The sequence below is a fragment of the Neovison vison genome, chromosome 13 (assembly GCF_020171115.1).
Source record: "Neovison vison isolate M4711 chromosome 13, ASM_NN_V1, whole genome shotgun sequence".
Lineage (NCBI taxonomy): Eukaryota > Metazoa > Chordata > Mammalia > Carnivora > Mustelidae > Neogale > Neogale vison.
In genome coordinates, this window is record NC_058103.1 from 92,285,751 (window position 1) to 92,306,896 (window position 21,146).

A 21,146-nucleotide genomic window follows, 5' to 3' on the forward strand; every position below is an offset into this window, starting at 1 on the left:
AATCTCTTAATTTTATATAAAATGGAGATAATGTTACTCAATATCTGGTCAAATGATAGGTGAATATACTTAACACAGTTAAAAGTATGGGCATAGGCACTAACTTCAAGGATTACTTTGTTCTTAATAAGTGTAAATAAAGATCTCATACAAATTTGTTTACCATGAGCAACAAACAATACAATTACGCAGGACTTAAATTAGAAGGCTGCTTGGCAACATTTTATGATCACTAAGAATTCAATATTGATGTTTGATCAGCATCAAGCCCAGGGTATATTTGTTTTTAAAATATTAACTTTCCTATGAAGCAAACCTTTTGGTGTATCTCAATTTCCATTCAAAACAAAAGCAGTAAAATGTAACGTCTTCTCCATTTTTCCAAGCACAAAATGAAGATAACAGTAAGCAATGTTAAGATAAAATTCTGAATTGAAAAACTTCAGTATGTGTAAGTAATACTAAAAATCCCAGCATGGTCTTTGAGCCTAAAACCAGTAACAGCATTTGTCCTGTTGATTTGCATGACTGAAACAAAAAGCTGGAAACGGGAGTCCACCAAAGAAAAGACACTGGGAAAAGGGCAAGGCTTTAGACCAAAAGGCCGTGTGTCTTGTGAATGAATTTTGTGGCCCCTCTTCATTGCATAAGATGCCTTGGCTGAGCGTGGATTTGCTGCATAGAGCCAGGGTAAAGGAATCTTGGATTCTAGCGTCATCAAATTAGTTATTTTCTGGCCCCCAGGTACTTTACTCATCCCTAGTCTTGAAAGAAAGTTGCTGGGGCGCCTAGGTGGCTCAGCGGGTTAAAGCCTCTGCCTTCGGCCCAGGTCATGATCCCAGGACCCTGGGATTGAGCCCCACATAGGGCTCTCTGCTCAGTGCAGAGCCTGCTTCCCTTCCTCTCTCTGCCTGCCTCTCTGCTACTTATGTTCTCTGTCAAATAAATAAAATCTTAAAAAAAAAAAAAAAAGAAAGTGGCCACATTCTATTTTATGGTTTTACTTCTCAATATTGTATTTGGACTGAATTCACATGTTTAAGGTTGTCCCATAAGTCTTTAACAAAAAATTCAGGGTCTACCTGGATAAATTTCTGCAATGTGTAGGGAATTCAGTTTCTCTTCAGGCCAAAGAAATCTTACTTGATAACTGATCCGGAAGTTTAAGAAATAACACTCAGAACTAATGTTCCTAGAGGTCTTCATGATTTTAGAGTATCACTTCTAACAGAAGTTTCTAACATCTTGTATTAAATAACCCCATAGTTTTTCTGCTGAACGAAAGGGCTCCTAAAATCATACTTACTATGCACCCTATCACTGCCATCAAAAGTTCTTAGGACCTCATCTTTCGTCTCACCTATCATTGCCCCCTTCTTCAAGCTAGAAGGCTAAAAAACAAAAAGACTAAAAAACCCGAAGATGGCAAAATTAAACATGTGGTGTTGGGGGGCGAAGGGCCAAAGTGGTGATTTAGCACATTTAGATAATCGCTTATTCACCTTAGAAAAGGTGAATTACTTCCACAACGGTCCATAGCTAAATGAGCCCCAGGACAAGTGTAGGTGGAATGCGTGGGTTGAACGCTGCGTGGCTCAGAGCAGGAGCCACCAGCGTCTGGCTTGCGTTCTGGGGCCTCCACCTGCTGGGGGAGCGGTGGGGGCGGAGCTAGGATGAGGAGGGAGGTGACGCACGCGCGATACGGATCAGTCCGCTGGCGGCTAGACCCCCGCCCGGGCGCAGACCGCTGCAGAGTCCTCCGGCTGCCCCTCGGTGAGTCCTGCAGTGATGCCTGCTCGACCCCCTGAAGCCCACCCGAGACGCGCGGGTTTTACAGGATGGGGAGGGGAGCGGGCGTTGTGCTGAAATCCTTGAGCTGGAGGCTGGGAGCAGACAAAGAGTGGGTGGGGACTAGGAGTTCGGTTATAATATGAGGGAAAGAGTATGGAGGGAGGAAATTAGGTAGCTCATCAGATCGGAACGGTGTTGGCCAGAGGTTTAAATGAAACAAAGACATCCTGCGTTCACAGCAGGCCAGGGGAAGATGGAGGTGGCTGGAGAGGTTGGTGTCTGCCTCCAGCTTTTCACGTCAGAATTTACTGCCTCAGCAATTCGGGGAACGAGGTTCCATATCTAGGGGTGGCTTGGAAAAATCCTTGCCTTTACAGAGGGGGAAAAAAAAAGGGAGGTTATGAATATTAAACTTTCAAGAAAGAAAATGTATCCCCCAGCCGCCTGCCTAGAAGAAGAGTCAAAAGGAGGGTTTGCACAGCCATTGCCCGAAGCGTCCGTCTTAAACAGGTTGGGCAGCTGCAGAGGAAAGCGGCAGGAACAGTTGTCCCCTTGTTCTGCAGGCTTCTGGTTCCTAAGAAGGCAACGTTCAAAACAGGTTGACTCCCCAGAGCAGTTTTCTCCCTCTCCCCTCACCACTGCCACGTCCTCAAATTCTAATCTCTGGAACCCAGAGACAATATGGGCAGCATCATTCTGACAGCATGGGGGCTCTGCCTGGCTCCTCGCTGATGCCCGCAGCAGCCCTGTCACACAGGTGCTTTCCTCACACCCGCCCTGCAGACCAAACGGGGGCATGTGGCCAGGACCCCTCAGCTTGCCTCTTCCCGCCTCCAGGACTGCAGGACAGGCCTGAGCTGGCTGCATTTTCAGCCCCTTCAGCTTCTCAAATGTAGTGGATGTCTGCTGAGCTCAGATGTTCCCTTCCACTGCTCCTAACCTTTCTGTGCACCTTTCCCCTTTGTGTCCTCCTGACTCCTTCCTTGGAACCTCTTTTCTCCCCCCGGGACTGGGAAAACTCCCCATGTCCCTCTTCCTCTCCTGCTTTCAAAATGGAAGCAAGTTCTTGTCGTTGGGTTGCTTGGAAGAGAGGGTGGTGGTCCCTCTTAGGGGTCATGAAGCCCTTTCAGGGAGCTGCAAGCAGAGAACAAGGAGTGAGAACAGTCTTTCCTGGCTGGTCTTCCCAAGGCTGCCACGTGCACAGGGAATTGGCTCTCCTGGGTTGTCCTGTTTCTTTAACACCCTTCCACAGCAGATGTTCTGCCCACACTGGACACTTCAGGCAAGCACAAACCCCTAAGGATTTTTCGATGCAGCCCCCACTGGGTGGGTGGTCCTTGAATCACTCACTTGCGTGACTGATCATCACAGTGGCCAATGGGGGCCAATCGATACACGTTTGGTCTTTTTTTCTGCAGGTGAAAAATGGTCTCTGCAATGGTTTCTACCATGCTCTGCGGCCTAGTATTTTGGCTGACGTTTGGATGGACTCCAGCATCCACATATAGCCCTCGGACCCCTGACAGGGTCTCAGAAACAGATATCCAGAGGCTGCTCCATGGCGTTATGGAGCAGCTGGGCATTGCCAGACCACGGGTAGAGTATCCAGCTCACCAGGCCATGAATCTTGTGGGCCCACAGAGCATCGAAGGTATTTACTATATTCTCCCAGTTCAAAGTTTCCAGTAGTACTTAAAATAACGCATGTTGAAGAAACTATTTCCTCCCTCCGTTTCCCATTTCTTTTTCTTCTCAACGGTATATACATGCATGCTTCCACATTAAGAATAGAAGTGGGGGCACCTGGGTGGCTCAGTGTGTTAAGCCACTGCCTTTGGCTCGGATCATGATCTCAGGGTCCTGGGATCGAGCCCCCCATCGGGCTCTCTGCTCAGCAGGGAGCCTGCTTCCCTACCTCTCTCTCTGCCTGCCTCTCTGCCTACTTGTGATCTCTCTCCCTCTGTCAAATAAATAAATAAAATCTTAAAAAAAAAAAAAAAAAAAGAAAGAATAGAAGTACCAAGAGAACAGGGACCTAATCTATCTCACTCACAGCTGGAGCCCTGGCACCTCGCACAAAGTCTAATACATTAATATTTGAACGAATAAAGGAACATCTAGTGTTATCCCTAAAGAAAGATTGGAACCCAGACTCTGCGTCTCCTCCCATACTGATCTTTAAGGAGCTGTGTCCCAGCTGGCTTTCTCTTTGAGTCATTGCCAACCAGCATTTGTGAAAAATCCTTAAAACGCAGGACCTATGGGTTCGGACTTGACTCTTAGTGATGATATCGTAGAAATACGAAGGGAGCTGAAAGAGGTACTGACATTGAGTTTCTGTCAAAAAAATGTTTTTGAAATAGTTGGTTTTTTTTTTTTTTAAGATTTTATTTACTTATTTGACAGACAAGAGATCACGAGTAGGCAGAGAGGCAGGCAGAGAGAAAGCAAGGGAAGCAGGCTCCCTGCTGAGCAGAGAGCATGATCCCAGGACCCCGGATCATGACCTGAGCCGAGGGTAGAGGCTTTAACCCACTGAGCCACCCAGGTGCCCTGAAATAGTTTTAATTGTAGCAAATGTTACTTAAATTCTTTTAGTGTGGCAAGACTACCCCCCTGAATATTTTTGATGTTTCTGGAAATGTCATTGTAATACTTGTATTAAAAAGCGGTCCTTTGTTGTTTCATGATTTATTTATAGAGGGAATCTGAATCTATTTCTTACAAGTTGGTGACAAGCAGGTGCCTTATTTCCATGCCTTGCTTTGTATGCTCTCTGATTCTGAACAATCTCTTTCTCCAGTGAGGAGGAGCCGACAGCAGTAAGTTGGTTAATTTAGGTTAACTGCAAGGGAGCACTCCAAATCTTTGCCCGTGTAAGTGGGTCCTGAGGAAAAATGTGAATTCTCTCCGAGTTTTGTCAAAATGCGTAACCAGCAAATACTCTTCCGTATGGATGGATGATGAATCATTTTTCCTGAGTCCGTGATTTCCTACAAATTCTATTTTCCCTGGAGACTGGTCAGTGCCGTGGGTGTTGTTGATCAACGATTCTCGTTTTTGTCTTGTTAACCCGTAGTTGTAAGCCATCAAGAGGAGAGCTACCTCTGTGGGATTGTTGTCTGTTTAGGTTGGCATCAGATTAACAGATCATTTGAATGAGCAGGCATGCAAACCTAGCACAGGGCTTAAATCGGAGTAAATCATTGCCACCTCTTTAGGAAGAATCTCGCTTTTTCCCAGCACCTCCGCCTGTCGTTCCTAGCACACCTATCCATTTCAGACCAGCTTTTTCAAGACAGTAGATATCTGCCCTTTTACCACAGTCAGTGCTTGATTCGTCCCCCAGCCGTTGTCATGGAGAAAGCTTTCCCAGTTTCCATTAATACCTGATGCCTGATCATCTGTGTGGAAGGGAAATAGCAGCTCCCTGGGTGGGCAAAGCCTGTGTTTTTCCAGAGCCTCGTTTTCTTTGACTCCGTGTCCCATTATTTAGCGCCCACTCCATGCCAGCCCCAGTGCAGGGCCTGGGGCAGCTGTGTCCTCAGAGAATCTCGGGCTGGGGGTAGGAGCAGGGGAGAGGTTACCACCATGCACCATGTATGGCAGGTTTTGGGGGAGATGTCCAGACAACCAGCCGTCAGGGAAGCAAAGAATAGGAGTGATTTATTCTGCTTGGGAGTGGATGGGCATGGCTAGAAGGAAATACTTCTTTGGAGAAGCTACATTTGATTTGGGTTTGGAAGTCTGAATTGGAATTCAGCAGGGAATAATACCAAAGGAAAAGGCATGGAGCTTTTTTTTTTTTTTTCCTTTTTTAAGATTTTATTATTTTTTTGTCAGAGAGAGAGAGGAAGAGCACAATCAGAGGGAACAGTAGAAGGAGAGGGAGAAGCAGGCTCCCTGCTGAGCAAGAAGCCTAGTGCAGGACTTGATCCCAGGACTCTGGGATCACGACTTGAGCTGAAGGCAGATTCTTAACCAACTGAGTGAGCCACCGAGGCATCCCGAGACGTGGAGCTTTGAAAGAGCAGGACAATTAGAACAATTCAGAATGAAGAGTCCTGTTTCCATTATGATCTCCTGGGATGATGTGAGGTCATCACCTCTCAATGTGTCTGTGCAAGGGATGAAGATTGGTTTGTGTTTTAGTTTTCTATTACACTATAACAAATGACCACAAATTTAGCATCTTGACATAATGCCCATGTATTATCTCACAGTTTCTTCCGATCAGGAATCTGGTGTGGGTTTGCTGGGCCCTCTGCTCACTCTCATCAGCCTGAAATCAAGGTGTTGGCAGGAGGCTGGGTCGTCTTTCACACTCATTAAGGTTGTTGGCTGAGTTCAGTTTCTTGCTGCTGGAGGACTGGGGTCCCTTCTTGTCATCTGTCAGCCAGGGTCCCTCTCAGCTCTTAGAGGCCACCCCAGGCCATAAGCCACAGGGCCTTCTCACAACAGGGCCACTTGCTGCTTCACAGCCAGAGGGAGAATATCCCTTTAGTCTCCTAATTGTAATGATGGCGGTGGCCATTCCATCACCTCTGTCATTGAACAAAGGAGTGACAGCCCGTTATATTCACAGGTCTCACCCCCACTCAGAAGCCAATTATGCAGGTGGCAATCCTGGGGGTCCTTTTAGGATTCTGCCCATTACAGCTTGGATGAAAGCTAATAGAAAATAGTCCAAAAATAAAAAAAATTAAAAAAATAAATAAATAAATAAATAAATAGTCCAAAGACTTTGGGGAAGAAAAAAGCCTGGCTTTTTCCCAGCCCTGGACCTTGGCACTTAATTTGTTGGTTGATCTCATATTTATTTGAGTGACGATAGCATTGGTTCAGTTCATCCATTTGTTTGCATTGTCGCTGCTCATTTACTCCTGCTAAGTCCCAGGCCTCTGACAGATGGGTGTAGTATCTTTTATACTTATTGTAGGATTTTATTATGAAGGACCCAGTTAGAAAAGGGGTTTTTCTTTCTCATTTTTTATAGAAAGAATAGACATAATGCGTGTATTCTGGTGTGAATTTTGACACACGTTTAACGTAGACTGTTGGCAAAGATGCCTGAGTTTCAATACCAGCGCCATTATTTACTAGTGATGTGACGTTGAGCAAATTCCTTAACTTCTCTGTGCTTCCATTTAGCTTGGGGATAGAATTTGAATTTACTGAATTTACTGCTTGAATATGAATTTATTACTTCCAAGCTGGTAATATTCTGGTTCAGAAAAAAGGTGTTTGCATGCATAATCGCACTACTGTGAAATCATTTCTGAATGAATCACTACCACACTGGAGATGACTATGACTGGACTCTGAGTCCCTTGCAGGAAGGTCTGTTTATTATCTAACAAATGGCACATTGAAGATAATTTTCCCTTCTTTTGTCTACTTTGATTAATTAATCTTATGATTCTCAGATTAATCAATCTTATGATCCTCAGATTAATCTCATTAGTAAAGATACATATTAGCTCTCAAACATAGGGCTATAGGGAGCGCCTGGGTGGCTCAGTGGGTTAAAGCCTCTTCCTTTGGCTCAGGTCATGATCCCGGGGTTCTGGGATCAAACCCCACATCGGGCTCTCTGCTTGGCACGGAGCCTGCTTCCTCCTCTCTCTCTGCCTGCCTCTCTGCCTACTTGTGATCTCTGTCGGTCAAATAAATGAATAAAATGTTAAAAAAAAAAAAAAACAAAAAAAACCCCATAGGGTTATAAACTAGCCTTTCAGTATAGGATATAAGATCAGTATAAATTACCCATATGTCTCATTAGAAAACTTTCCCTCCTTTGATCTCATACCCCTTGTAGCTGTGGTACCATTTTGCTGCTGCTCTTCCCAGCATCTGTTCTCCATGCACTGATGGTCTTCCCTCCCCCCCCAACCCATTCTCTCCTAGTCCATGGTTCCTGCCCCTTATTTGTCAGGTCAACAAGCATTTCTTGAATGCCAGGCACTGTTTTAGGTACCGGGGAAAGAAACATGAACCTCAAAGACTGGCAGGGCAGGAGAGATACAGTCCCTACACAAACAGATAAGTTACAATATGTAATAAGTCCGATGGTTATAAGCGCTCTAAAAATATAAAGCAGAGGAGGGGGATGGAGGAAACAACTCAAAATTGGAGTCGGGGGCTCCTCCCTGGGAAGATAAGCTAAGTTCTGAGAGCTGGAGTGTTAGCTGTGTGGTAGGTGGAGAAAGGCATCCCAGGCAGAGAGCTGCACACGCAAAAGCAAGGAGGCTAGTACGGCCAGAGCCCAAGACAGGGGAGCATGGCCGGAAGGAGCCTGGGGAGGGAGGAGGCTGGGCATGTGGGGACAGAACTCCTCCCAGGGTCTTTGGCTTGTCCTCTGAGTATCTATCCTTGAAAAGGATCACTCCATCTGCTCTACTGAAATAAAGTCTTCCTACGGGGAGGGAGGACTAGAATGGGGGAGCTCATTTAAGAGGCACCTGTGATAATCCAAGGGAGAGATGGACTCGCAGGATAGGTAGAGAGGCAGCGGGACATGGGCAGATGCTGGGTATATTTTGAAGCTAGAACCAACAGGTTTTGCTGGTAGGTGGGAGGCAGGGACTGAAAGAAAGAGGAGTCAGGGGTGATTTTGGCCTGAGGAACTGAAAAGGAACACTTTTTTCCCAGAGGAGCACACTGAGCCTTTCCGGGGAAAGAGTCCACGTTCAGTTTTCCACCGTGAATTTTGAGATGCCTTAGACCGTTCTGTTCAGGGCCGGCCACTCTCTTGCCACATTCACCGACGTTCTGCCTTCATCATATTCAACCTTGGCAGCATGCAGCACACTGGACCTTCTTAAAACCCTTGCCTTTCTTGGGTTTTGCACCAAGATGGCACACTCTTGGCTTTCCTCCTTTCCCTTTTCTCCATTAACTCTTTTCTTCGCTGTCTCCTTGGCAGTTTTCTGCTGCTGCTCTAAGGGCAGCTTTAAGTTAATCCGTTCTCCAGGGCTCGGTGCTGGCTCGGTTTCTTTTATTCTTCTCAATTCTCTGTCTAGAGGATTTTGTTTCTTCTCTTGATTCCAAATGCTATTTCTTTGCTGATGACGCCAACATTTGTATTTTCAACCCAAACTTGTTTCTTGTATATCTAGAGACTCCTGTGAATTGTTAAATTACCGAATGTCAATCCTGATTTCTCTACCACCACCTTCATCAACCTGTTTATGCCAGTCTTTTCTGTCTAAATGAACAATGCCACCACTTAGCCATGCATGCAGCTAAAAACCTGGAATAAGCCTCCATTTTCTCCATTCCATGTCATACCCAAATTATTAGCAATTTATTTCATTTCTGTTTCTAAAATACATCTGTATTTGCCTGCCCTCTCTTTCCTCTGGCTCTACTCCAAACACCCTCGTTCAAGATACCATTGTGCCTGGCATGAATGTATGAAAGGGTCTGTGAGAAACCTCATCGCTTCTACTTTTTGTTTCTTTCAAATTGTTCTCCATAGGAAAGGCAGAGTTACACTTTAAAAATACAAGTTTAAATCCCATCAATGTCACTCTCCAGGGTTAAAATTCAATCAATGGCTTCCCACTGCACCTGGGTTAAAAATAACACTTCTTGGGGGCACCTGGGTGGCTCAGTTGGTCAAGCAACTGCCTTCGGCTCAGATCATGATCCTGGAGTCCCAGCATCGAGGCCTGCATGGGGGGGGGGTCCCCACTCAGCAGGGAGTCAGCTTCTCCCTCTGACCCACCCCTCCTCTCATGCTCTCTTTCTCTCTCTCATTCTCTCAAATAAATAAATAACATCTTTAAAAATATATAAATAAAATAAGAATAAGAATAACACTTCTTGCCACGTCCTGCAAGGATCCACACCTCCTGCGCACTCTCCCTCCTAACCTCGCTCTGCCGCCCACTCCCACCCACCTCGCTCTCACCCTGGTCACACCAGTGGGCTTACTCCAGCTTCACACCTTGTGTTCTTCCTTCTCTGCTGGCAGATCTTCCTCTTAGGTCTTGGTTTCAAAGTCCTCTACTCAGAGAATGCTGCCGTAACCACACCTGCTCTGAGTAACACCTATTCTCTGTCACGGTGTCCTTTTTTGGGTTTTTGTTTTGTTTTGTTTTTCTAACCCCCATAGCATCTTTCATAATTTATAATTAGTATTTGTTTCCTTGCTCATTGTCTGTCTCCCCATTGGAGTATAAACTCCAATATTTACTGCTTTAAACCCAGACACAGAGTAGACACATAGTTAATATTTGAAAAACGAATAGATACATACTATCAGGGGAAAATATATCTAGCAGCAACAGATAAGTAAATACTATTTGACATCTGGATCTGTTGAGGCTTCTCTCCTTTCAGTTCGAGGCAGGTGTTTCTTTTCTGTTCCGTGATTTATTTTTGTTGTTTTTTTTTTTTTTTTTTTTTTTTTAATCTGCCTAGAAGGTTTTGCCCAGAGCTCAGAGTGATATGCACTGGACAAGAAGTCCGTTGACTTTGATGGTGACTGAGAGGTGTATAAAGTTGGTTGCCTTTGTATTCTGTCTTGTTGAGACCCAGGAAGGACGTTTTGCAGTTCCAGAACTGAACCAGCAGAGGGCCAACCAGACGTTGGAGGATTCCCAAAACTTGGTAACCAGCCTCCTGGTTGATGGGTTAATTGTTCAGTGGTCACTGGGGACCAAACATTTGCAATAAATGAGGACCAGCTTGTGGTTTTATAGAGAAGAGAACACGGGGGCTGAGGGCTGGCCATATTGTTCACTAGTTGTGTGTGGCCTTGGCAAGTTCTGTGAGTCTTCGTCTTCTCCTGTGTCCAGTGGGGCTTTGAGCCCTCTCGGTCACGGGCAGTTGGCAGGTGCTGTTAGTAACTTCTCATTCAGTGGATTACTACCAGCACATTTTCAGGCTCTCCTGGCTTTCCCCTGATAGGATTTCTGACGACTCATCTGGTTAGCGGTACCGTTCAGATAGGCTTCAGTGCGTTTCAGCAGTGGCCGTCTTCCCCTGAGCCCAAAGTTGCTCACACGTCCCTGGCACCTGAATGGCTACTGTGGTTCTCTTGTCCCAAGAAACAAGTGAAGCTACCAGCCGGCCGAGGTGATTCAGAGAGCCGTTTGCCAGGGGACGAGACTCCTGGGAGCCAAGAGTGGCTCTCCCAGCTGAAACTACTGTTGGCCTTGGATGAACCCAACCAGAAAATATGCTTTGGTTTTCAGAATGTTAACAGCCTCAGGTAAAAGAGTTTCCTCAGCGCCACCGGTTCATTTTCCCCGCAATTCTGGGCCACCAGATGCCTAGCTCTGTGATAAGACCAGGTAACAAACCACCGGTTAGAAATTTGTAAACGCTGGCATTTGATGGTTTCAAATAATTTTAAAGCTATATTGCTAAGCATAAAAAAGCCCTAATTTTTTTTACAACGCTCACTTCTGGACCTCAGTTTTTTTCTTTTCAAAATAGAGAGGACCAAAATTGTTTTCTTAATAAATATCAAAGGGAGAAAGAGTCCTTTTAGGGTAAAACCTATTTGAAGGGGCAGATCCTAAAGCAGCCTCAGCCAGCCTTTGACCTCTGTAAAGGACTGCAGTGCTTCCATCGTGCCACAGGGGGGCAGCAGTTTCTTCTCATTTGAAGGTTGGAGGGGAGCGCGACTTCAACCTTGACCAGCGCCTGGGCCTCTGTTTCTGGCTAGTCTCTCTGCAGTTGGGGGAAAGAATGGGGCTGACTCTTGATATCCTGACTAAAATCCGTCTAGGCTGCCCTCATCCTGGGCGAGCCATCGAGAACACTGGGTTGGCTCTTTAGGAAGTGAGAGCTTCTTGTTTGTCCCCTTTGGGGTTGCATCCAGCACACCCTCAACTCAAATCCTTAAAAAAGTCCCTGGATGATTTCCAGTTTCTCATCTTGCTCAATTGCATGCAGAATGAAAAATTCAAAAGGAGAAGGGGGAGGTTTGGAGTTTGGGAGGGGGACGTGGAGGCAGGACAGGAAGATGAAAATAGTGGGTGTCTTTCTGTGTTGTGTTTAAGTTACCCTGGGCCATTCAGAGGCAGGCGTCCAGGAGGCGGGTAGCTGTATATGACGCAGGAGAGATGCTGGGGCGAAGGGAAATATGTCACGGTCGTCCCCAGGGTTGCGGTGGCTAATGCCGTAGGAATGGAGGAGGTGACCCTGGGTGAGGATCAAGGAGAAGGAGCAGAGCACCTAAGAAGGAGGTCTGGAAGTCTCCTACCAGAGTGCCAGGTAGAGGAACCTGCGGGGGAAACAGAATGACAGGTCAGAAAGCACCAGAATGATGATGTGCACAGAAAACAAGGGAAGAGTGTCTCAGGAATGGGGAGTGCTCTGCATGGTAAAAATCTGCAGAGAGGTCACCTGAAACCAGGGCCACTGGTGTAAAGTGTTCAATGGGCGGGACAGCACCAAAGTTACTGGGGGGCCTCGGGCAGAAACTGTCAGGCAGGAGACAGGTAAGATGACCCTGGAGGTCAGGTAAGAGACAGAAGACTGAGTCATCCTTACAGAGGGAATGGCGGGGAAGCGGGGCATAGAGCTGAAGAAGGTGTTTGTGTAGGTTATCGTGCCAGGAAGGGAGAGATCTGAACTTGCTTACTTGCCGATGGGCTAGAACCAGTGGAGAGGGAATGCGGAAGACGTGGCATGAAAAGCAGATAACCAAGGGGGTGTAAGCTCCTAAGCAGGTGGGACGGGATGAGACCTAGAACACAGGTGGCCTGAGTCCGGCCCTTCCTCTGCTGGGAAGAAAGGGAAGAGGCAGAGGGGCGTCCGTGTGCAGTGAAGTTTGGAGGTTTGGGTCTCAGTATTTGCAGTCACTCTGTGCTATTCAGAATTAAAATAAGGATACAAGAAGGAAAGGCAGTGGGCTCCCCAAACCTCTCTTCTTTGCTCTCTTAGAGATCTCATACACCTGGCCTATGTAGGTTTTGATGTTTTATGAATTTGTATTAGAAAAACTCAGTTTCCTTACTGTGTCTCCCCCTTTACCGTCACACGGACACCACACTCACAACACTTCTGACCGCATGTGCTGGGGAGGGAGAGGTTCCCTTCACCAGGCTGCTCTGTGATCCGGGCTGAGTAGTCTACAGCTCAATTCTGACACTACTTCTCTAGAGGTAGCGTCAGATACCATAAGGCTCCCCGAATCCAGACGCCAATCCCAATCCCTTCTGACTGCCCGACTGTAAATCTGAGCTTCCCACCACCCCTTGTTTGTTGCACTGATTTTCTAAGAGCCACTGACAGAAATCAGGGAAACACTTACTTATATTCACTGGTTTACGAAAAGATATGATGAGGAGAGAGATGTACAACCAGCGGAAGAGATACTGACTCAGGAACTCAGCCAGTAGGTGAGTTCCAGGAGGGTCCAGAGGGAAGGAGCTTCTGTCCCCGTGGAGTTGGGGCGCATTACCCTCCCCGTGTGGATGTGTTCACCAACCTGGAAATTCCCCGAACCTTGTACTTTTGGGGTTTTATGGAGGCTTCATTACATAGGCAGGATCAATCATTAACTCTGTTTTCAGCCCTTACCCCTCTCCGGAGAATGAGGGCGGGACTGAAAATCCCAAGTTTCCTCTTTTTGTTGACTGGCCCTCATGGAAGAGACCCCCAGGAACCTCCCCCACTCCCTCGCCCCGCCCCCCCCCCCCCCCCCCCGTCATTTCATTAGAACAGAATACACTGCTCAGAATCCTCAATTCACTGGCTTTGCTTGTACCTCCTCACTCACCCAGGTCCCCTCAAAATGCCTTAAATATTTCTTGAGATCCCAGAGCCCAGCACAGGCATGACCTTGACTGGAAAGCACTGATGTGCTGCCACGGGCACTTACCCGCTTCCCCCTTCTCCTGGTCTCCTTCAGCTGGGTTCCACCTCGGTGCAAGCCTGCAGCCTCCAGCGGCCTCCGGCGGTTGTAGCCTCAGAGATTTGTGTTAGCACGCATCGGGGGCCGAGGCCGGGGGATATCCCTCAGTGTACCTCATGCCCCTAAATCCTACACACTTCTCAGGAAAACCGCTTTCCCTTTTATTCCTCACTGTTCTGTGCTTTTCATAGGATCCACAGGAGAGGTTGAGTGGGGAGGGAAATCTAAGCATCAGACAGCAGGGGGCGCTAAGAATCCCTCCCTTCCCGCGGACCTCAGAGGCCAGACTTGTTCCTGCCACGGCTTGGGCAAGCCAGACCTGACTTTCCTTCAGGAGGAGCTGTTTCCGCGGGGGCGGGGGTGGGGGGCTGTTTCAGTGGGTGGGGGCTGCCCAGGTCCTCGTGCAAACTGGCTTCCAGCAGGTGTCCTCCTGGACATGCTGTTCTGTCTCAAGCCCGAAGCCGGTTCAAACCAGGCCCTTGTCTCCCCTCACCTGAGACACCCAGTCTGGGCCAAGAGCAGACAGCCAGAAGCTCGCGGCGTCCCCAGGGAAGCCAAGTGAACAATGTTCCAGATGTAAGTGACCAAATTGGATCACGCACGTGGAGGAAATGGAGTAGTAGCAACGAGTATTTTATGGTTTGCAAAAATACTTTCCAGTACTCTGTCTCATCTGATAGAACCTTTATAGCGGTGAAGAAAGTGTAAAGTTGCCCACAGTCACACAGCCTGAGCTTCACGAGCTGGTGGGCAAGCCAGCTGTGTTCGGTTTGAGTGCATCTCTCCCAGCAGCTGTCTTCTATCCCCCTAGACTTGTATAATCTTGTGATTCTTAGCTGAGAAGCTGTAATAATGCTGGGAGTTGTGGTAAACCACATGAGGATTCAGGCAGATGGTGTTTCTGGGACGCGAAGCTTCAGGAAGCAAATTTTCTGACAGACTGCCCTCTTGGAACGAATTGGTGCAAATACCTTGGGCACCATGGTTTGGAGAGAAAGCTATTGAAGCAGGCTGGAAGAGTTTAGCAGACCCCAGCTTGGCACCACAATTAAAGTTAAGCGTGCATTTTTGAGCGTGGCGTGCCATGGAGTTGGAGTACTGGAAGGGGCACGTGGTGTCGGGGGGGTGTGGCGTGGGTAGTGTAGCAGGATGCGCACGGAGGCAGGAAACCCTGGGCTCGGTCCTGCCTCGGACCAGCTGGGTGGCACTGAGCAAGTCCCTTTAAGCTCCGTGAGGTTTATTTTCCCATTCTGCACACGGAGATAAGCGATCCAGTCCATCTTATGGGGCTGATAGGAAAGTCAAGTTAAATAATGGATAGAACACTGTTTTGGACAATAGAAAGCGTCACACAAACGCAAAGCCTCATTCTCAGGGAGCTGCTGCTTTCGTTCCCTCACATGTATCTCCTGGTGGACTTGGCTCCAGGGGTAGAAGATGGTCCTGACTGTGGTCATACTCTGTGTTCTCTCTTCCTTACATCCTTCCCCTAAGTGTGGCCTTGGAAAACTGCCACCAGACGTCGAGACTCTTTGGATGAATGGGCTTCCCTCTGGTCTTACGAAGTGCTCTGCCCTCTCAGTGTTCTCCTGAGGAGCCTGGGCCACGTGACTGTCCTCAGGATGGGTGCTTTCCAGAAACCCTGGTAAAGGGCAGCTTCTTACACTCAACCACAGTCTGTTCCTTCTCTTGTCCTTGTGGCTGTTTAAATACTGTCTTTTAACATGAGATAGGTTATAGAAGCATCTTTTTTATTTTTTAAAGATTTTTACTTATTTATTTGTCAGAGAGAGCACAAGTGTGGTGAGGAGCTGGCAGAGGGAGAAGCAGGCTTCTTGCTGAGCTAGGGAGCGCTGTACGTGACTCGATCCCAGGATGCCGGGATCATGACCCAAGCTGAAGGTAGACGCCTAACTGACTGAGCCACCCAGGCATCCCTAGAAACATCTTTAAAGTCAAGAAGTATATTTAGTCAGCTGCTAAGCCAAGCACGAAGCATGGTTCTGGAGACGTCAGGGATAGCAGCATAAGGAGTGAGCACAAGGGAGCTGGAAACCGTGCCCTTCGTGTCTTGAGTGTGGGCTGTCCACGTGTCGGCATGGCTGGGAGGCAGCGATCAGAGCTGCCTTGGAACCATGCATTCTATCAAAATGTCATCTAACACATTTCCAGTTTTGTTTATTGAATAAGTAATCATTGAGCACCTACTACCTGCCAGGAATTATTGCCTTCGTGCATTTTTGAAACCAGTAAGCAAACCATCTAAATCATTATATTGATCTTCATAAAATAAGCAGGACTCAGGCATTATCTTCTTTTAACCTGTTAGTAAAGGTTGAATTCTGGAGGAATGGAGTTGTTTTAGAGATAATTAGGAATGGAGCAAGATTTGGCTGCTTTTTGCCCTACTCCTCCATCCCTGGCTGGGTTTCCCATTGGTGTGTCAGTCTAGAGGCATCCAGACCTGCAGAGTGACAACATAAGAAAGATCAGGAAGGACGAACTGTGTTTTCACGTACCGTCTCACCCTAGTGAGGGGACCGGCTAAATGGACATCAGAAAAACTGATATCCAGGGAAGGTGTTGGCCCAGAAGAAACATCACAGATGAGCTGAACTTGAGCTGGACCTCCTTTAGGAGGGATAGGAGGTGGATCATGGAGACTCAGGTTCAGGCAGCGAGAAGCAGGAAGAAATACACTATTTAGCTAGTATGTGCTGAGTGTAGGGTAGCGATCGGGAGAGGCGGCAGCAGCAGGGAAGGCTGGACACTTTGAAGAATGTCACTGAATTTCTCTACTTAAGAGCATCTGGGGAATAGGGCATGTGGTCAGTATTGTTCAGAGCCCTAAGATGTGCCGAGGAAGCTCCCAGCCCATCGCCCATCACCTTACCCGCAGAGTGTCTTCCCAGTCCTCTCTTTTTGCAGACAGAAAGGCTCCCCGAATCTGGAGATGCCCTCCGCGGGAGGAATGGTGGTCGCAGTGGTATTGGGCGGGCGCGGGGATTGGATATTTGTCTTTGTGTTTGACAAATTCATGCACCTTTGGTGCCAACACCGTTGGGGTTTCTTCTATCACTCAGCACTTAGGGATGTCAGAAAGATGAAGAGAACATGTTTTCTGCCATGCTCTACAATGTATAAACTGATTGTACAATCTGTAAAATGGACCTTTGCCGTACCCGCCCCACCTTTTCCACATGCTTCTTCACAGGGACACATCTGATTATAAGGCCCCAGTGGGTCAGACCCTGGCCTCCCCCAGCACTTTAGAACCTACTTCGTCTCCAGTGGGCGATCTCCATGAGGCAGTCTCCCAGCAGGAAGGGAAAGGTCCACTGGCCTGTGGCCTGACCGAGACAGGGCGAGACTTACGCAGAGCCTGGCGTGACCCTGGCGATGGACCCCTCCCACTCAGGGCACCGCCAGCTGTTTCCCCCAGTAGCCTGTCACAGTCTGTCTTGGCACAAGACGGATCGTGGCTCAGGGGACGCTCCACCCTGGCGACTGGCCCAGGGGACCTTTCCGATGCCATTCTCTGGTTCGACAGACAGCTCAGAAGGCCTGGGTCAGCAAGCCCTACCGTGGTTTGGATACGAGGAGGGTGACTAACAGTTTCCCCTCAAGCAGCAGGAATGGAGGGCCTGCTGGGAAGGATTCCCCTGCTGGAAACTATGGAAGACGCCTGTCTCCTGCATTGAAGCGGCGTGTCTCTCCGCCTGCCTCTTCGTTTACTTCCGTCGTTGTCTTCTTTTCTGTCCTTCCCTGGATGGTGGAAGGGACCATTTTTTGAGGTCCTGTGCAGACGCTGAAGAGGCCCTGCTCACTGGAGTGTGCAAAAACATGGCAGCAGCGCAGGTGCTGTGGTCTGAAATGTTTCTGAAGGGAAGGGGAAGAGCAGTTACTCTGACAGCAAGTGATGCATTATACTAATATCATAGAGAGTTGTATTTTTTTTTTTTTGCATGTGTGGTCACTGAAGAGATTTTTGGCAGTTGGCTCTCCCTTAACTAGATCTGTATACAGCACGCTGGAGCCTGGTTAAGTGCCTCTGGTTTTTTTTACAGTCAGAGTTTTGGTGCCTAGGGGTCTGGGCAGCGGACGAGGAGGACGTGTCTGCAGGCAGGGAGTGGTCGGCATGCTCCCAGCTTGCCAGATCCGTGGCTGCGATGCCCTGCTCTGTTCCCCCAGGCTCCAGGGGAGGCTGCGTCACCTCTCAGCCCCTGCAGGACGGCCTGGAGGAGCGTGCACGGGTGACTGCCTTGCTCCAGTTGAGGCAAAGGAGCGAGAGGCAACGGTGGGATGTCCCCGGGCGCTCCCAGACGGTGCCGACACTGTCCTGATGTAGAAGCTGTAGAAGGGCGGGTGTCTTGGGTCTAGACTTCTGGTCTCCCTAAGCCATTTATAATGTCAATGAGTAGACTTAAAAAGAGAGCCGAATCATTCAGTGCCAGGGAAAAGTACAAGAAACCCCCATGGGTGGATGGGCCCCCCATCCCTGATGAGTAGCTTTGGTTGATAATGAGAGATGCGCACAGGACACCTGTGTATGTGCCCTTTGGAGCTCAGCAAGCTCAGCCTTTCCACCACAGGACAGACCCAGCTGGGCGCTGTTGGAACCGGAGATCAGCTTTTCCCCTATGTTAGCCCCAGAACTTAGAACATTTGCCTCCGTTTGGTAACTACACTTGGTAATCGCTATTGTAGACCCAAGAATTCATTTTTTTTTAATCCTATCAACCTGGATATTGAAGGTCTAGAATCCAGGGAGAGCCCCATCTATATTTTAAATGCATAATGGAGAAGGATTAAAAGTTGGAGGAACTTTTTTTAAATAACATCTTACAAAAAGAAAAACTGCGTTGAGTACAAGTGTTATTTCTTTAAATGTGGTTCTAGGGGGAAGAGAACTAATACTTATAATCTATCCACTATTTGCCTGATACTTTATATATTGTTATTTAAAAATCCTCAAAATCCTATGTGATGATCGCCTTTCGTAAGGGCAAGTTGAGGTGTAAAGTGTGTGAGCGGTTGGCCCAGCACTGACTAGCTAAGGGAGATAGGATCTGGATTCCAATCCTGGGAGTTAGTCTCCAGAGCCAGGTTTTCACCCCCAACACTCCTGATGTTGGGCCAGAGAAATCTCTGTTATGGGGGCTGCATCTCTGCCCATGGGATGCAGGTAGAATCCCCTGACTTATGACTGCCAGAAATGTCTCTAGATACTGCCCTCTGCCAGTCAGCAGTGGAGAACCACGCTCCAGGGGATTAGTGTTTCCTGCCATTGCACATTCCGAAAGAAATTCGGGGGTGCCCTTAAAGACTACAGACGCTACCGTTCACTAATGTTTGTAGTGATTTTTCTTATTATAACCATAATAAAGTCCACTTGTGGATGATTTGGAAAATAAATTGTTTTTAATCTCCCCACCTAGAGAGACCTGCTTTCAACATTTAATATATTTCCTTCCAGTATTTTTCTCTATGCACATACATGTAGTTTTAAAAAATCATACTTTTTTTTAAAAAAGGGTTTATTTACTTGAGAGAGAAAGAGAGAGCAGGGGGAGGGGAAGAGGGAGAGAGAGAATCTTAAGCAGACTCTGCGCTGAGCACATAGCCCAATGTGGGGCTCCATCTCACAACCCTAAAATCATGACCTGAGCTGAAGCCAAGAGTCAGAGCTTAACCAATTCAGCCACCCAGGTATCCCCCAAATCATACCTTTTTATCTAAATGTTTATACTTCATATTTTTATGTGAATTTTATACTTAATATTATATAAAGAACTTTTTGTATTTCATTAAATAATCATTAATTATTTTTAGTAACTTCATTATATCTTTTTTTATGTTTATGTCACAGTTCAGTTAAACATTACCCAAATGTTGGACATTTAGAGTTTCTCCAGTTTGTTTGCATCATAAACATTGCTTCAGTGAACATATCAGCACAAACGTCTCTGTGTGGACTCCTGATCATTTCTCTAGGGTATATATATATGTCTATGAAAAGAGAAATTGGGTCAAGCTCCATGCCTGTTTTTAGGCCCCATTTCCTCCATATTGTTACATTGTTTTCTGTAAATGCTGGACTAGCCTGGCTACCTTCTTCTATCTGTTCATGGGAGTCTTATCTTGCTTCCTAACTGGGAGTATTACCTTTTTTTAAATCTTTTCATTTGGCAGGCAAAATAATGCTCATTGTCTAAATTTGCATTCATTGGATGACCAAAAAAACTGACCATCTTGGGGGACCTGAGTGGCATAGTCGGGTGAGCCCCCACTCTTGGTTTCAACTCAGGTCGTGGTCAGAGGGTCATGGGATCGAGCCCTGCACTGGGCTCCGTGCTCAGCATGGTTTCTGCTGGAGGTCCTCCCCTCCTCTGCCCCTCTTGCTTGTGTGTGCTCTAAGATAAATGAATAAATAAGTCTTTTTTTAAAAAAGCCTGACCGTCTTCCCATCTATTATATAGCTATTTGCTTCTCTTATTCTCCAAAAATATTTGTTGATGAGAGGCATTGTTGGTTTAGTAAATCAAGTGTGTCTTACCACTTCAAGATCTGCTGCTTTCTTCACAGCCCAGACTTACTGCTGAGGCTCCTTAAGCTTTCCAAGTAGCGAGACAGGAAGACACAGGGCAGGAGTTGGGAGAAAAGATGGAAGGGAATGCTTGTGTATAAATTGGACATGACCTAGCCAGAATTAACAGCCCTGAGCTTGGAGGAATCAAAAAAGGGGAGAATGGCTTGCATAGAGGTTCGCAGACAGTGAATGAAGACGTGCGGAAATACTTGCTTGGGGAATTCCCGTGGTGGCCACCAGGTGGTGCCATCGGCCCAGGACGATTCGGTTTCTCTGGTGCGGAAGGGCTGGCTGGGGAAGCGTGTTACTAAGTGGTCCTTAGGTGAGGGAGGTGGTCAGAAGGCTGAGCGCCAGTTGCACACATAGGACATATGCCAGTTAGGTGTTTGTAACTAACCTGCCGGTGATCACCGGTTGGCATGCTGCACCTGTGTGTGTGTGTGTGCGTGTGTGTGCGCGTGCATGTGTGTTTGTGTGGTTTTTATCACTCCAAAAAGAAATTCCATTCCTGTAGCCATCATTCCCCCAATCTCTGCACCCCTCCCTACCCCATGCCTTGGTCCCCTTCCCCCAGACCCTGGCAACCCACTAAGCCTATTTCCATCTCCAAGAATTTGCCTACTTGGGGCATTTCATATACATGTACAAATTTATATGCAGTATAATACATGCAAGAGGGGGTCTTCCATGATAGGGCTGTTTTCTGTAGCTACTTTTACTGCTTGCCCCAGCAACGCTAACTTTGTGGCACGAGGCCCCAGGGTAGTGAGATAAACTGATGATTTCAAGTGCTATAGCATTTCCAGTTCCGTTCGGACAGAGAGAAATACCTAGAACAGTAATTTTCTGACCTGGGAAGCTTTTAGAAGTAAAACATCCTGGCCCCCAATA

The 21,146-nt window shown here is 47.3% G+C and overlaps 1 protein-coding gene across 2 annotated transcripts in view; it reads left to right on the forward strand.

Annotated features, from left to right (window-relative positions):
* The first annotated feature begins 1,665 nt into the window (after window positions 1–1,665).
* SCG5 (secretogranin V) overlaps window positions 1,666–21,146 on the forward strand; it is a 53,493-nt gene continuing 34,012 nt past the window's right edge. For both annotated transcript variants that reach the window (XM_044232066.1, XM_044232067.1), the window contains exons 1-2: window positions 1,666–1,773; window positions 3,210–3,442. In XM_044232066.1, the coding sequence (XP_044088001.1) occupies window positions 3,217–3,442 (226 nt within the window). In that variant the 5' untranslated portion in view covers window positions 1,666–1,773; window positions 3,210–3,216. The remainder of the gene's footprint in view (window positions 1,774–3,209; window positions 3,443–21,146) is intronic.